Raw genomic sequence first — 17,519 nt, 5'->3', positions numbered from 1 at the left:
TCTCTCCTCCGTGTCCCCCTCTCTCCCCTCCGTGTCCCCCTCTCTCCCCTCCGTTTCCCCCCTCTCTCCCCTCCGTGTCCCCCTCTCTCTCCTCCGTTTCCCCCCTCTCTCTCCTCCGTGTCCCCCCTCTCTCCTCCGTGTCCCCCTCTCTCCCCTCCGTGTCCCCCTCTCTCCTCCGTGTCCCCCTCTCTCTCCTCCGTGTCCCCCCTCTCTCCTCCGTGTCCCCCTCTCTCCCCTCCGTGTCCCCCTCTCTCCTCCGTGTCCCCCTCTCTCTCCTCCGTGTCCCCCCTCTCTCCTCCGTGTCCCCCTCTCTCCCCTCCGTGTCCCCCTCTCTCCTCCGTGTCCCCCTCTCTCTCCTCCGTGTCCCCCCTCTCTCTCCTCCGTGTCCCCCTCTCTCTCCTCCGTGTCCCCCTCTCTCTCCTCCGTGTCCCCCTCTCTCTCCTCCGTGTCCCCCTCTCTCTCCTCCGTGTCCCCCTCTCTCCTCCGTGTCCCCCTCTCTCTCCTCCGTGTCCCCCTCTCTCCCCTCCGTGTCCCCCTCTCTCCCCTCCGTGTCCCCCTCTCTCTCCTCCGTGTCCCCCTCTCTCCTCCGTGTCCCCCCTCTCTCCTCCGTGTCCCCCCTCTCTCTCCTCCGTGTCCCCCCTCTCTCTCCTCCGTGTCTCCCCCTCTCTCCTCCGTGTCCCCCTCTCTCCCCTCCGTGTCCCCCTCTCTCCCCTCCGTGTCCCCCCTCTCTCCTCCGTGTCCCCCCTCTCTCTCCTCCGTGTCCCCCCTCTCTCTCCTCCGTGTCTCCCCCTCTCTCCTCCGTGTCCCCCTCTCTCCCCTCCGTGTCCCCCTCTCTCCCCTCCGTGTCCCCCTCTCTCCCCTCCGTGTCCCCCTCTCTCCCCTCCGTGTCCCCCTCTCTCCCCTCCGTGTCCCCCTCTCTCCCCTCCGTGTCCCCCTCTCTCCCCTCCGTTTCCCCCCTCTCTCCCCTCCGTTTCCCCCTCTCTCCCCTCCGTTTCCCCCCTCTCTCCCCTCCGTTTCCCCCCTCTCTCCCCTCCGTGTCCCCCCTCTCTCCCCTCCGTGTCCCCCTCTCTCCCCTCCGTGTCCCCCTCTCTCCCCTCCGTGTCCCCCTCTCTCCCCTCCGTTTCCCCCCTCTCTCCCCTCCGTTTCCCCCCTCTCTCCCCTCCGTTTCCCCCCTCTCTCCCCTCCGTTTCCCCCCTCTCTCCCCTCCGTGTCCCCCCTCTCTCCCCTCCGTGTCCCCCCTCTCTCCCCTCCGTGTCCCCCTCTCTCCCCTCCGTGTCCCCCTCTCTCCCCTCCGTTTCCCCCCTCTCTCCCCTCCGTTTCCCCCCTCTCTCCCCTCCGTTTCCCCCCTCTCTCCCCTCCGTTTCCCCCTCTCTCCCCTCCGTGTCCCCCCTCTCTCCCCTCCGTGTCCCCCCTCTCTCCCCTCCGTGTCCCCCTCTCTCCCCTCCGTGTCCCCCTCTCTCCCCTCCGTGTCTCCCCCTCTCTCCTCCGTGTCCCTCTCTCTCCTCCGTGTCCCTCTCTCTCCTCCGTGTCCCTCTCTCTCCCCTCCGTGTCCCCCTCTCTCCCCTCCGTGTCCCCCCTCCGTGTCTCCCTCTCTCCCCTCCGTGTCCCCCCTCCGTGTCTCCCCCTCTCTCCTCCGTGTCCCTCTCTCTCCTCCGTGTCCCTCTCTCTCCTCCGTGTCCCCCTCTCTCCCCTCCGTGTCCCCCTCTCTCTCCTCCGTTTCCCCCCTCTCTCCCCTCCGTGTCCCCCTCTCTCTCCTCCGTTTCCCCCCTCTCTCTCCTCCGTGTCCCCCTCTCTCTCCTCCGTGTCCCCCTCTCTCCTCCGTGTCCCCCTCTCTCCCCTCCGTGTCCCCCTCTCTCCCCTCCGTGTCCCCCTCTCTCCTCCGTGTCCCCCTCTCTCTCCTCCGTGTCCCCCTCTCTCCTCCGTGTCCCCCTCTCTCTCCTCCGTGTCCCCCTCTCTCCTCCGTGTCCCCCCTCTCTCCTCCGTGTCCCCCTCTCTCTCCTCCGTGTCCCCCTCTCTCTCCTCCGTGTCCCCCTCTCTCCTCCGTGTCCCCCTCTCTCTCCTCCGTGTCCCCCTCTCTCTCCTCCGTGTCCCTCTCTCTCTCCTCCGTGTCCCCCTCTCTATCCTCTCATTACTTTCCACCTCACACAACCTCTTCTATAGCTCCGCCCACACAGGAGTCTGGTCGCGTGATCATGACGTCATCGCAGGTCCTTTAGCTCAGCCGTCTGTGTAAGCCCCGCCCTTTCCTGTCTGGTCATGTGACCTCCTCCAGGTTCTCTCAGTACAGGAAGCGGCTGCAGTGCGATAGTTTACATGTGTGTATTGTGCTAAAGAGAGAAGAACCGGGGGTGCAGGGTAAGAGGGGGAGGAGCTTACATGGGACTGTATGTGAGGAGGGGAGGGGCTTACATGGGACTGTATGTGAGGAGGGGGAGGGAGTGATGAAGTTACATGGGACTGTATGTGAGGAGGGGGGAGGGAGTGATGTAGTTACATGGGACTGTATGTGAGGAGGGGGAGGGATGTAGTTACATGGGACTGTATGTGAGGGGGGGAGGGAGTGATGTAGTTACATGGGACTGTATGTGAGGAGGGGGAGGGAGGGATGTAGTTACATGGGACTGTATGTGAGGAGGGGGAGGGAGTGATGTAGTTACATGGGACTGTATGTGAGGGGGGAGGGAGTGATGTAGTTACATGGGACTGTATGTGAGGGGGGGAGGGAGTGATGTAGTTACATGGGACTGTATGTGAGGAGGGAGTGATGTAGTTACATGGGACTGTATGTGAGGAGGGAGTGATGTAGTTACATGGGACTGTATGTGAGGAGGGGGAGGGAGTGATGTATTTACATGGGACTGTATGTGAGGAGGGGGAGGGAGTGATGTAGTTACATGGGACTGTATGTGAGGAGGGGGGAGGGAGTGATGTATTTACTTGGGACTGTATGTGAGGAGGGGGAGGGAGTGATGTATTTACTTGGGACTGTATGTGAGGAGGGGGAGGGAGTGATGTATTTACTTGGGACTGTATGTGAGGAGGGGTAGGGAGTGATGTAGTTACATGGGACTGTATGTGAGGAGGGGGAGGGAGTGATGTAGTTACATGGGACTGTATGTGAGGAGGGGGAGGGAGTGATGTAGTTACATGGGACTGTATGTGAGGAGGGGGAGGGAGTGATGTAGTTACATAGGACTGTATGTGAGGAGGGGGAGGGAGTGATGTAGTTACTTGGGACTGTATGTGAGGAGGGGGAGGGAGTGATGTATTTACTTGGGACTGTATGTGAGGGGGTTATGGTAGTGCTATATAATTAATTAAAATAAACAAGTCTCTTCACCTCATATATGTTGCTGGTTCGGCTTTCATGCGGAGAGATTGCACAAGTCATCCGGTGTCTATACCACTTGGGAGCCGTGTGCAGTCTCACAGTCCTCTTATAGGAATATGCCTATTCAGGTCTCAATATTTCTGTAGTAAATCTCTCATGCCCGCAGTAGAATTATATTGCTTCTCTGTGGGACAAATGACCTAAAACCTTTAAAATATGTTCAAAAGTGTTAAATATCTATTAAAAAATTTCAATATATTTATAGATTTTCATAGACCACAAAAATAAACAAATTAATCATCCCCCCCCCGAATCTGAAAATGAACTGTAACAATATTCATCCCTAGGTCAGAAAGCTGTAGCGGTAAAAAAGGTCAAAATATTGAAATCTATGTTTGTTCTTCTAAAGGTATTGAAGAAAAAGTGATGAAACCATTGCCTTAGCGTTATAGTAAGAGCTCAGACTGAGATGGAGATATCAGGGTTGTGTCGGTTAGAAGATGGAGGGAACACAAGAAGATCAGTCTTTGGGAGACTCGGCTTCGGATAAAGAGAAGAAATGATGTTAAAGATAGTCACTGGTGTTTTGTATTAGTGCAGGGGTGATGTCACAGGACGATGTATATCAGCAACATAAAAATGGTATTGAAAGCCGAATCTGCAGATAGTCAGGCCAATTGTGGTTGGGTACAGAGAGAAGAGGAGGGGGACTAGGACTGAGCCTTTAGGAACCCCAACTGTAAGGGGCAGAGGAGACGAAATAGGAGCAGTGAATGATTCACTAAATGAGCGGTCAGAGAGATAGGAAGAAAACCGAGAGAGCGCAATGTACCTGAGGCCAATAGAGCCGGAGCATAATGAGGAGTCGGTGGTCTACAGTGTCAAATGCTGCCGAGAGATCCAAAAGAATGAGTAGTGAATAGGTCCCTTTAGGGGGGCAACACAGAGGCTCAATGGTTAGCACTGCAGCCTTGCAGCGCTGGAGTCCTGGGTTCAAATCCTGCCAGGAACAACATCTGCAAGGAGTTTGTATGTTCTCCCCATGTTTGCGTGGATTTCCTCCCATATTCCAAAGACATACTGCTAGGAGAAAAAGAAAGTACATTGTGAGACTTATATGGAGCTCACAATCTACATTAAAAAAAAAAATAGTTCCCTTTAGATTTAGCCGTAGGAGATTGTTGGAGTTTTTTTTTTAATCAGTTTTGATATAAAAAGCGAGAAAATTAGTAAAAAATAAAAATCAACTTAAACCTTTCAGAAGTATCCTTTTTTTTTATAATGTATTTTATTAATTATAGAATTTTTATTTTGTGATCTTTACATTGTCTTATCTTCTTTCTACTCAGGTGCATACAGTAAAGGATCCTCTCAGTTGGTTTCTCATCTATAGCTGAACTTGCCCAACAAACCCTTCAAGGATGGATAAAGACAAGATCAAGATGGCGGAGGGTATACTAAATCTCACCCTAGAGATCATCTACCAGCTTACTGGAGAGGTGAGAGATTCTGATGATGTCATCATGACATCATTCTTATCTATAGTAATAACAGATGATAGGACTGGAGAGGTGATGGACTCTGGACATGTATGGAGTGAGATTTATTAATGTGTCTCCCCATAACCAGGATTACACAGTAGTGAAGAAGACCTCTAGTGGGCGCTGTCAGGGTCCTGAAAGATATAGAGGATCCCTGAACCCAGTCCTAGGACCTTCACCTCACCCCCTGAAACAGGAGAAGATCAATGAACAGAAGATCCTAGAACTCACCAACAAGATGCTGGAGCTGCTGACTGGAGAGGTGACACTGCTGGGAATGCTGGGACATTATACAGTAACTGGAGGGGTCGGGGTAATGACTGTATCATTGTGTTGTCAGGTTCCTATAAGGTGTCAGGATGTCGCTGTCTATTTCTCCATGGAGGAGTGGGAGTATTTAGAAGGACACAAGGATCTGTACAAGGAGGTGATGATGGAGGACCACCAGCCCCTCACATCAGCAGGTAATAGACATGACTATATACACATGGACTTCCATTATTTGTATGTACAGAATGAATTCAGTCCCTATCTGTGTTTCCTACAGGTAGATCCAGTAAGAGGACAACACCGGAGAGATGTCCCAGTCCTCTTCTTCCACAGGATGATCAGGTAGATGGAGATATTCCCTATGATGTGTAGACGGGCTGTGAAGTCCTTGTGGTCAGTTTTAATTCTTCCTTCTCCATCCATCTCCTGATTTTTACACAATTTTTTTTCACAACTTTTCCACCAGGATGATGATGATGATGATAATCTGAAGGATCTTAATATTATATCCATAACAATAAAAGAGGAACCATATGACAGTTTTGATGAGGAGTGTGAGGAGGACAGTCCTGCAGGTAACCGCACAGGTACGTAGTAACCACTAAATAATGCCGGGACAAGCCTTTTAGTGATAGTTTTGGGCTAAGCAGTTTAAATGGGGTAGGGAATCCATTGAAGATGACCCTCATTCAGGGTGAGTCGTCGAAGCATCTTCAGAAATGTGCCATAAAGTGGAGGCTATCATTTTTAAAGTCAGTGTTATGTCTTATGAATTAGACATTTCAGTTGATGGATTCCAGTATCATTCATGATATTTTGATGGTCAAAAGTCAGTTCCTGGTGGGTGCAATGAACGTTGACACCAGGACAAAAAACATGTCCCCGGCAATTTAGCCGAGAGAATTTATACAAGCTTAGAGAAAATTCAGGCGTCTTCTATTCTCCAGTTGTTATGGGTGATGAAACCTGTGTCCACTACTATGAATCTGAGACCAAACAAAAGTCCATGTTATGGAAGTACGAGGGGTCACCGACGAAATTTTGTGTGCGGCCTCAGCTGGAAAAGTAATGGCAACAGTTTTGGGATACAGGTGTTTTATTACTAGAATTCAGGCCACTCAAGACAACAATGACCGGCGACAACTGGGCTTCATCATTGAGCTGATGTTACATGAGGCAGTCAAAAAGAAACGCCGCAGGAAGTTGTCGGCAGGTGTGTTGCTGCTTCACGGCAATGTGCCAGCTCACAAGTCTTAGAAATCACAAGTGGCTATCGCGAGATGCGGATACTCTACAGTCCTGTCCTATATCCCAGTCATTACTTTCTTGAGTTAATGTAGTCAAAGAGGTGGGATCCTACAGCAGCAAGAAGTCTCCTTCTACTCTGAAGTCATCCAGTCATTGGAGGTGAAGGTGTGTGCTGAAGTAAAGCGGGATTACATTTAATGTAGAAAGTTCAATTTTCTCATTCGAGTCAATAACTTACTGAACACCCCTAACGTGTATATAGTACAAAACTGGGCCACACTCTACCTTTAGAATACCCTTTTTAACTAAAAACACTTAGGCTATTATTCTCTTACCTTTATTATTCTGATCCATGCCGTCGTACCTGAGAAATATCTTCTTCCTTATGTAAATTAGTATTTTTCGCCACACTGGGGGCGACCCCTGTACTTTCTGAAATATCTCCAGCAACGCCTTCTTCTCCGAACTGCCTCTTTTCTCACGCTCCCATCGGGTCTTCATCCAAGAGCGCCAACTGCGCATGTCTGTCGGCCATTTTTACAACTAAACTTGTAAAAACTTCTGAAATACTTAAGTAACCACATAAATATCTGACTAAAAGATAAAAAAAACACTGAAAACCAAGATTCGTGTTAGTCTCTGAACATGACGTTATAGTTGTATGGCATTATTAACACAGCTAGAAGCTGTGGTTTGGGTGAGTGGTGACTTTTTTTTTTTTTTTTTAAGGATGGGGGCTTTTCTTATGAAAGTGTTTGTGTGTTCTGCTCCGATCCATTTTCCTAGATCAGTTTAGTGTCGAAATGTGCGAATTGTGATTTCATAGACCTGTACACTAAACACAACCCTCAGATCCACCTCACTTCTTCCTTATGCGAGAGGCACAACAAATGTTGCGTAACACTTACTGGCTTCTCCCATCTGCTCGGTACTAAAGTACGTCTAGGTGTCAGGGAGTGTGTGAGACGGACACCACCAAAGTGCACTGACTCACAGGATCCTTTATGATTCTACACTGAGCATTTCACTAGATAAGAGTAGTGACCAGCACACCGCGTCATGGACTCAAGAAGAAGCTGACCTCACCACACAAGTGGGAAACTGCTTGGTGGCCGAACATAATAATCTTCTGGTCCGTGTTCTGAGGTCTATTACTAGATTGTCCGTTTTGATACCTTGTCGTAGTCAGGGGAAATTTTTGAAAATTCAATTTTGCAATGTGCCGTACAGTTTGTATTGAAATGTTATCAAACATGAATATAATTTTTAATGTTATTATGTAATATTTAATATATTTGGATTTATTATTATTCTTGGTAGATGACTATACCAGGAGTTCAAGGAGACATCGGATAACTACCCCAGATACACCTTCGACCCTTCTGAGAAGAGATTCATCACAGACTGTGAAGGAAAATCAAAGTCACAGGAGGGGTGAACCTCAAAAAGCTCACAAGAGAGAGAAGACCTTTAAATGCTCCGACTGTGGCAAATATTTTAACTATAAATCAGAATGGTATAGGCATCAGAGAGCCCACACAGGAGAGAAGCCGTTCTCATGCTCAGAATGTGGGAAGCGTTTTACTCAAAAATCAAATCTGGTTCAGCATCAGAGAATTCACACGGAGAAGCCACGTTCATGTAACACATCTGGAAAGTTTTTTAACACAAGGTCTGCTCTAACCGCTCATCAAAGACTCGGCACAGATAAAATGTTTTCATGTCCGGAATGTGGAAAATATTTTACGCAAAGAAAATATCTTCTCCATCATCAAAGACGTCACACAGGCGTGAAGCCATATTCGTGTTCAGACTGTGGGAAATGCTTTATGCAGAAATCGGATCTTACTAGACATGAGAGAATTCACACAGGAGAGAAGCCATACTCATGTTCAGAATGTGGGAAGTATTTCTCAAGGAAAAGTCATCTTATTAGACATGAGAGCGTTCACACAGGGAGAAACCATTTTCGCGTTGTCTACGTGGATAGTAATGACACTACAGATTAGTTCTAACTGCACATCACTGCCGTAAAGGGGTCTTTGTGGGTGCATCGGACCCAGAAGCTAAGGGGGCCACAGGTCACCTTCAACACACTAGAACTGGATACGTTTATTTGTCTAATCTGTAGTAAATTTATTCCCCTTGCAATCTGGTGCACTGGTGTTAGAAGATTTATAATGCACAATCTTCCACTGTCAGAAAGGTGGAAATGAACCCTAAAATAGCAGTTGATCAGCAGCATATAATCAAAGAGGGATTATGCGAAATAGACTGCAATAAAAGAAGGCAAAATGACTGTTTAGGGGGGAATTGATAGAGGATGGGATTGAAGGGACCTTTGTATGTACAACTGTGTTGTGAACAAGTCTTCATGGTGGTCTGGGCCAGACAGAGAAGAAAAGGGAAATGTAGATGCTGATAAAATGGATGGATGAGATGCAACTGACAATTTTGAGGAGAACTTGTGCAGGTTGGGGGGGGCCATCATGACCTATTGGACCAGGGTCCATGAGCTGCACATAAAAGAACTCATATAAGAAAAAAATAGTCACAGAGAAAGTGATTTAGCTAGGAAATGATGAATAGCAAGTGTATACAATTACCAATAAATATTCCCAAAAAGCAAAATCCAAATAACTCCTGTATATCAGCCCCGTGCATATAGAATATTTCATTTCACATCCTATACAATTGTTTCCGAAAATGTGTTACTAATTCTTAAAGGGGTTGTCCCATCTCAAGGATCCTATCTAGACTGCTAGCTTATGTGGATTTAAGACTTTTCCTAAATACATTGCTTAAGTAAACTGCTTTGTTTGGCTGCTGAGATTATTCACTTCATTGTTTACACTGTGTTTCCATAACTAAGGACCTGGGGACCTACTAAATTCATATTTTGTATCCGTCTTCTCACAAGAAACTAATGGAAATATCGACATTAATGGTGATGGAGATGAGGGGAAGGAGGACTCCAAGCTGACTATAAGCGAAGGTCTGGTAAGAGAGCACTTAGCCAAGTTACAGGAAACCAAGTCCCCAGGACCAGATGATTTACACCCTAGAGTCCTGAAAGAGATAGCAGAGGAAATAACAGAACCCCTTGCTATAATCTTCGGTAAGTCATGGGAAACAGGAGTGGTCCCTTTAGATTGGAAAAGGGCAAATGTCCCCATCTACAAAAAGGGGAAAAGGGACGATCCAGGAAATTACAGGCCGGTAAGTCTGACCTCGGTAGCAGGAAAAATCTTTGAGCAAATTGTCAAGGAACATTTACTTCGGTACCTGGATGGGAAGGCATTAATTAACCAGAGCCAGCACGGCTTTATGACCAATAAATCTTGTCAGACTAACCTGATTTCCTTCTACAACAAAATCACTGAATGGTTGGACCAAGGGAATGCCGTGGACATAGTATATCTTGACTTCAGTAAGGCATTTGATAAAGTATCACATAACCTTCTTATTGAAAAAATGATTAAGTATGGCTTTGACAAAAAATCAGTTAGGTGGATTCACAACTGGCTTAATGATCGGGCACAACGAGTAATACTAAATGGCTACACATCCAACTGGAAGAAAGTCAAAAGCGGGGTGCCGCAGGGCTCTGTTCTGGGCCCAGTACTTTTTAATATCTTTATAAATGATCTGGACGATGGAATTATTGGGGAACTGATAAAATTTGCAGATGATACGAAGATAGGAGGAATAGCCAACACTAGAGAGGAGAGAGAGTGTATTCAAAAGGACTTAGACACACTGGAACAATGGGCTGAGGCGAACAAAATGGTATTTAACAGGGACAAATGCAAAGTTCTACATCTGGGTAACAGAAATGTAAAAAACATATATAGTATGGGAGGAATAGAACTAAGTGATAGCATAGGGGAAAAGGACTTGGGCATAATAGTAGATCACAAATTCAACATGAGCCAACAGTGCGGTGCTGCTGCAAAAAAGGCGAATAAAATTCTGGGATGTATTAAGACAAGCATTGAATCTAGATCAAGAGAGGTCATTATTCCGCTGTACTCTTCCCTGGTCAGACCACACCTGGAATACTGTGTACAGTTCTGGGCGCCTCAATTCAAGAAAGACATCGATATATTGGAGCAAGTCCAGAGGAGAGCAACCAAAATGGTGGAAGGTCTGCAAACCATGTCCTATGAGGAGCGGCTAAAAGAACTGGGATTGTTTAGTTTGCAGAAGAGAAGGCTGAGGGGAGATTTAATAGCAGTCTACAAATATCTGAAAGGTAGTCACAGTGCAGAGGGATCTCCCCTATTCTCATTAGCACAAGGAAGTACAAGAAGCAATGGGATGAAACTAAAGGGAAAGAGATACAGATTAGACATTAGGAAAAACTTTCTGACAGTGAGGGTAGTGAGAGAGTGGAATAGGCTGCCACGGGAGGTGGTGGGCGCTCCATCAATGGAAATCTTCAAGCGGAATCTGGATAAACATATAGCTGGGATGATTTAGGAAAACCTGCACTCGCAGGGGGTTGGACCTGATGGCCCTTGAGGTCCCTTCCAACTCTACCAAAAAAAGAAAGGATAATCTTATCTTTTCACCCAGGACAAGTGACGTAGCTCCCTGCTCTCAGCAGGGAGGGGAGCTGAGTACTTGGGGGCAGCTTGTATTTCTGAGCTGTTTATCTCCCTCTTCCAGTTATCAGGTTGGCTAATTGAATTTTGCTGATAAAGGCTGAGTTTTTGTTACCTCTATATGTAAACACAGACCCAAAACGGAGTTTATTTCAAGCTGACTCTTGGTCCTGTAGCATGTAAATTTGTGATTCTCATCACCTATCAAATCCAGCTTCATATTGTGCATCTTCCAGTGATACTGTGCTAATTTATCTACAACCATCCCTCATTACTGACTGCAAACATCTACTGCTATGAAGAGAGCTAGCAGAGCAAGTGAAACCCCACCCACCAATTTACCGAGAAAACCAGGAAGTGAACAGAGCATACAGCCTGCAAATTGGTGAGCAAGCGAGTTGGGAAAACCCCTTTAAGTACTTAAAGGGGTTGTTTGTATGATAGACCATAAACATCTGATCAGTGTGGGGCTGACACACACAATGTGGTTCTAAGCAAAATGCTGTTCGAGACTGTAGGAGAAATTTGGTGTGAAATGGCCACTTGGCTCATTTTGTCTAAATTTCCATTGAAATTCTGAATTTTTATATAAATTGTAGTTCAGAAATCTATTACTTTCCTCCACGTTTCTTTTGTTTTGTTTTATTGATTCTGTTTGTCGTGACCATAACCTCCCACTTCTAGAAATCTTTAGTTTTAGTCAAACCAACGTAAAATGTGATTTGCTGCTTTTGACTTATGAACTGATGTCATTACAATTATATCCTTTTTCTCGTTGATTTTGGTTTTTTTACTCCCTACATTCCAGAAGCCATAACTTTCTAATTTTTCCATTTACGTAATCATGAGGGCAGTCTATGGTAGACCCGAGAGTCTTCAGAAGGCTCCTGCCTGCCATGGCCCTGGAACGGCTCACACGATCACGTTCACAAGGCACAAAAGGTTTCTGCGACCTTTTCCTCCGTGTGACTATACCCTTAAGGGGAAAACATGATTCAGAGGACTTTAACTTATCTATCTGAAGAGCTGGGGTAATAGCTTGTGTTTTGGTGACAGACTCCCTTTAATCGTTATTGGATTAAGGGGTTTTCCGGTCAGCAATTGAAGAACCAAACCTTTGGTGATTTGTGTTATGGCGACCACCATGTGAAACTTGGGGAAGAAGCAGAGCAGCAGTATTACGTGACCTTTAAACCAATCGGGCTTTCGAGTAATTCCTTGCATCAGTTGCTTTTTTACATTCTGTAGTCTATTCAGACCTTGGAGTTTAATAACCGAAAGCAAGAGATCATTCGATGAACAAAATTATCACATGAGCCTTCGTTCCCAATAACTGGCCATAAATCACTCCATGTAATAGGGTTTCCCCATACGGTGACTGTTATTTAGATTTATCCATTCCGTTACTACAGGCAATCCTCAACAGCTATATCCGCCTTCATGTATCTATCGCAATCTTGCCATGTGGCAGCTGTCCTTTGCTGGGAAAGGTACAAGGATGGGGGGCACTGGATGGTGGATTGGGGGACATATGATGAACCACTGTTTTTTCCTACTTTATAAAAGTTTTAACAAAACATGATCAAAACATTCCCCAAAATGGCATATCTAAAAAGTACACCTGGCCCCACAAAAAAAGGCACCCTATGCATCTCCGTGCGAAACAAAAAAAAAAATGTGGGTGTCAGTATATGTCATCTTGAATGAAAAAGATGGGGTTTTGTTTGCCAAGTTTTGGATTTTTCTTAAAGGGTTAAATTATACATAAAACTATATATATTTGGTATCCCTGGAATCATACTGAAACATAGAATACAGCTGACGTGTTATTTTGGCTGCACAATAAACACTGTAAAAACGAAGCCCGAAAGAAAGTCGCACAAACGCAGTTTTTCTCCAATTTCACCCCATTTGGAATATTTTTTCAGCCTCCCACTACATTGTATAATTGAATGATAAATGGTACCATAAAAAAAAAAATTGCTCCGGAAACATTAAGCCCCCATATGGCTCTGTGAATGGAAAAATAAAAAAGTTATGGGTTTGGAAGAGGGGTAATCAAAAACAAAAATCGGAAAAACAGCGTGATGACCTATCCTATATAAGGATATCAAACAATCAGCAATATCAGTTATTAAATTGATTCTATCATTAGATTCCTGTTTTTTGCTAAACCCATGTAGGAATAGCCTTAAGAAAGGCTATTCTTCCCCTACCTTTAGAAGTCTTCTCCGTGTCGCTGTTTGGTATATATTTCTGGTTTCTTTTTTAAGGTAATGAGTTTTCTCGCAGCATCGGGACGGTCCCCTGTGCTCAAACAGCAATGGGGGTGTTCCCTGTGCTGCGAGAAAACGCTCCAGCGCTGCCTTCTTTTTCTCCGCCTCTTCTTTCCTGTTCGGCCACAAGAAAATGGCCGACGGGCATGAGCAGTTCGTCGGCCAATCCGCCTGAACTGAAGATGGGAAAAAAAACTCAATGTTTACCTCTTAATGAATGAGAGGCAGAATTCAGGCAAAATTCGGAACTGATATTGAGGCAGAATCCTCACCAAGTTCAGCTACAAATTCTGCCGTGTGAACATAACCTTAATGTGTGTTGTATGGTATTCTACAGAGGTGAATCTTCAAGGCCCCCATGAAGGTTGTGATCATGGGGGGGAGAGTCTTATGAAGCATGATAGAAAGTTCCAGAGTATAGGGGTAACGTGAGAAACCTTGGTTGTGTGAAGATCACAGAGCAAATAAGAGTTCACATTATATAGACAATGCCAATAATTAAGATGAGCGAGTAGTATTCGATCGAATACCTCCCCACCATAGGTATGCGTGTAAGCGGACAAACACCAAGGGGTTACTCGCTCATCTCTACCAATAATCCATATGTACATTTACTGCAAGTAAAGGAATTTACTAATCCGAATCTCGATTCAGTGTATAGGATTTCAAGATACAAATAAGGTAGGTTTCACGTTTCATATGAAAGGCAGTCCGATCCTGGGGGGTATTGATCTATTCTTGATAGCATTCCCAACATACACAAGACAGCAGGGACATTTAATACCACAGTATACCAAAAACTAAGTTTCAGAAGAGTAGTCCTTAATGGTGAATCTTTTTTTCTTTTATGATGAAAGAGAAGGAATACGACGGACACCAGGGAATGTACCACATATAGATGTTGCTAGGAGGATCTGACTGGTCTAGGTGTAGAGTGTTTCACCTTGTCGCTGTCACTGGTATAGAGGATGTCCCCTTTTCACCATTCTAGGTGTAGAGGATGTCCCCTTGTCATTGTCAATAGTCTAGGTGTAGAGGACGTCCCCTTGTCACTGTCACCAGTCTAGAGGACATCCCGTTGTCACTGGTCTAGGTGTAGAGGATGTCCCTGTGTCACTGGTCTAGGTGTAGAGGATTTCCCCTTGTCACTGGTTGAGGATGTCTCTTCACTGGTCTACGTGTAGAGGGTTTCACCTTGTCGCTGTCACTGGTCTAGGTGTAGAGGATGACCCCTTGTCACCATTCCAGGTGTAAAGGATGTGCCCTTGTCACTGTCAATGGTCTAGGTATAGAGGATGTCCCCTTGTCACTTTCACCCGTCTAGAGGACATCCCCTTGTCACTGGTCTAGGTGTAGAGGATGTCTCTTCACTGGTCTAGGTGTTGAGGATGTCCCCTTGTCACTGGTCTAGGTGTAGAGGATGTCTCTTCACTGGTCTAGGTGTTGAGGATGTCCCCTTGTCACTGGTCTAGGTGTAGAGGGTTTCACCTTGTCACTGGTCTAGGTGTAGAGGGTTTCACCTTGTCACTGGTCTAGGTGTAGAGGATGACCCCTTGTCACTGTCACTGGTCTAGGTGTTGAGGATGTCTCTTTACTGGTCTAGGTGTAGAGGGTTTCACCTTGTCGCTGTCACTGGTCTAGGTGTAGAGGATGTCCCCTTGTCACTGGTCTAGGTGTTGAGGATGTCTCTTTAATGGTCTAGGTGTAGGTATAGAGGGTTTCACTTTGTCACTGGTCTAGGTGTAGAGGATGTCCCCTTGTCACTGGTCTAGGTGTTGAGGATGTCTCTTTAGTGGTCTAGGTGTAGAGGGTTTCACCTTGTCACTGGTCTAGGTGTAGAGGATGTCCCCTTGTCACTGTCACTGGTCTAGGTGTTGAGGATGTCTCTTTACTGGTCTAGGTGTAGAGGGTTTCACCTTGTCGCTGTCACTGGTCTAGGTGTAGAGGATGTCCCCTTGTCACTGTCACCAGTCTAGAGGATGTCCCATTGCCACTGGTCCAGGTGTAGAGGATGTCTCTTCACTGGTCTAGGTGTAGAGGACGTCCCTTTGTCACTGCCACTGATCTAGGTGTAGAGGATGTCCCCATGTCACTGTTACCAGCCTAGGTGTAGAGGACATAACTGTGTTCTTGTCATGAGTGTCTTGGCCTCTTTTGATGTATCCCATAATTTTATTTGCCTTGGCAGCAGCTGCCTGGCTCTGGTCACTGAAGACAATACGCAATGCTTTTCTAATTAGGACAATGAATACCAGGGTTATAATCTTTACAGAGATGAACCTGCAGCATTCATAGCGTTGAAATTACTTCTTAGAGGGGTTGTCTGGAATTTGGAGGGGGCTGGGAAGGGTTTAAAGGAAAAACAAAAAAAGGTATATTCACCTGCCCCTGGGTTTCATTGTCCAATTTTAGTCCCATTTTCATCACAAAACAGGGCTCGCAGTGCTGGAGGCCATGAAGCTCATGTGACCTCAGTGGCCTCAGTGATCGCTGGTACTGAAAGGGTAACATCCAAATCCTGGACAACCCCTTTAAATGTACCCTCTCTCGCTTACAACGCCTCCAAAACCTATACCAGAGCACTGTAGGTGATAAAATCTGTGGACACCAAACAAGGCAAGTGTAACGTTTATTTTCTGTCTATGTTAATAAGACTGAACAAGTGTTTTTGTTGTTTTAAGTTTTTTAACCTTGAAGAGAATTTTACAAACATCTGTCATAACGGGGAAAAGGGTGCGAATACGAAAAAAAAAGGGAGATGTGATGGATACGGGGTTGGAGATTGAAACCGTTAACCATAACAAGGGCCGCCATGACAGTATCAGTTTTGAAGAGTATACAGAGCAGTGTGCAACGTCTATAGTCAGGTTGCTAACAGAAGGCGAGAGTCTACGTATCGGGAAATCAGTAACGAAAATTCTAGAGTATTACCGAAGGTCGATGTAAATCATTTCTAACCAGAGAGCAACCGCAAGTCACTACAGGAGCATGGCGTACTTGTAGCGTGACCAGGATGTCCAGAGTAGGATTATGCCTGCCTCACTTTTGTTGATGGGTTCCTAATTGTATTGTAATACTCTTTATAAAGCCAACCTTGCGGTACAAATGTAGTTTTTGGATTCCTTTCTGAATGGACAGATTCCCTTTACGCTTACAGTGTACGTGCGTGCGCAGTCGGTGTTAACTTTCTGTCATCTTGATAGAACGTTATCCATTTTCATTGTTTTGCAGCTCTTCTATATGCATTATTGTAGCAATGTGAATGCTTATTACATTACATTGCACCAAACTACTAGATTTCCTCTGTAAGGCTCAGTTCACATCTGTACTGCTGCTTACTTAAAAAAAAAAAAAAAATCACACATCCTAGTGTATTTTCAAACCTTCTCAGGAACGTTGCTAACATAAATAAGTAGTCTAAGAAATTAAAAAATTTCAAATTAGATTTAGGCAGAATACAATTTTAGACCAATTAGCCTGTTGGTGTTAGATGCTAGACATGTTATATTGACCCCTGGACCCCATAGATGGCTTATTTACATTGGTTCTCATGTATGTGTTTTTAGGAGTCCTTTCTTTCCTTTATATCGCCCCCTGGTTTCAACACAGGTGATTCAATGGGATGGAGTAAAGGATAAAATTACTAGTTGTGTTATCTGGCAGATATATTGCCCTTCATTGCCTAACGTGACCTGCCGTCTTATTTAGTGAGGAGGAACGTAAAGTAATCCTATGGAACTCAAAAGGAGGAGAGAGTTCCAGTTCAATCAGTAAGATAGCAATCTCTGACTACTAAGAAGAAGGTCATGTGAAGCAGCGCAGAGCAACATATCTGCCAAATAACACAACTAGTACGTTTAACCTTTCACCACCAATATAGAAACATGATGGTGGGGTTAAAAAAAAGTCACCTCTTCTTTCAAAATGATGCAAATAATAATAATTTAAAAAAAAAGTTGGCAAAAAGTTGATTCGATTATCATTGGACGGAATTTACTATGTTACGTAACCAAGTCAAGAAGAGGCGGTCTACTTTTCCATCTACTTAAACCGATACAAACAACAGTCACACAACAAAAGAACACAAGTGTGTCCTCCAAAAAGTCTGCACAATTATCGTAAGGTGGTTTCCCCGAACATAGACATGGATTTGCAGCTGTGGACACAGAAGAGATGAACCAGCTTAGACAACTCCAAGTTGACGTAGATCAGGGGTCATCAACTCAAACACTCCAGCTGTTGTAAA

General features: G+C 45.6%; 1 protein-coding gene across 1 annotated transcript; it reads left to right on the top strand.

Moving 5' to 3' along the window:
• Positions 1 to 5,590: 5,590 nt before the first annotated feature.
• LOC142195667 (uncharacterized) lies at positions 5,591 to 9,152 on the top strand (the record flags this gene model as incomplete). Its single annotated transcript, XM_075265673.1, has 2 exons — positions 5,591 to 5,729; positions 7,711 to 9,152. Coding segments are annotated over 2 exons (828 nt in total), but the record flags the coding sequence as incomplete, so codon positions are not given.
• Between the last annotated feature and the right edge of the window lie 8,367 nt (positions 9,153 to 17,519).

Source organism: Leptodactylus fuscus, chromosome 1 (genome assembly GCF_031893055.1).
Source record: "Leptodactylus fuscus isolate aLepFus1 chromosome 1, aLepFus1.hap2, whole genome shotgun sequence".
NCBI lineage: Eukaryota > Metazoa > Chordata > Amphibia > Anura > Leptodactylidae > Leptodactylus > Leptodactylus fuscus.
The sequence above is the reverse complement of the archived record's forward strand: the minus strand, read 5'-3'. Positions and strand labels throughout refer to the sequence as shown.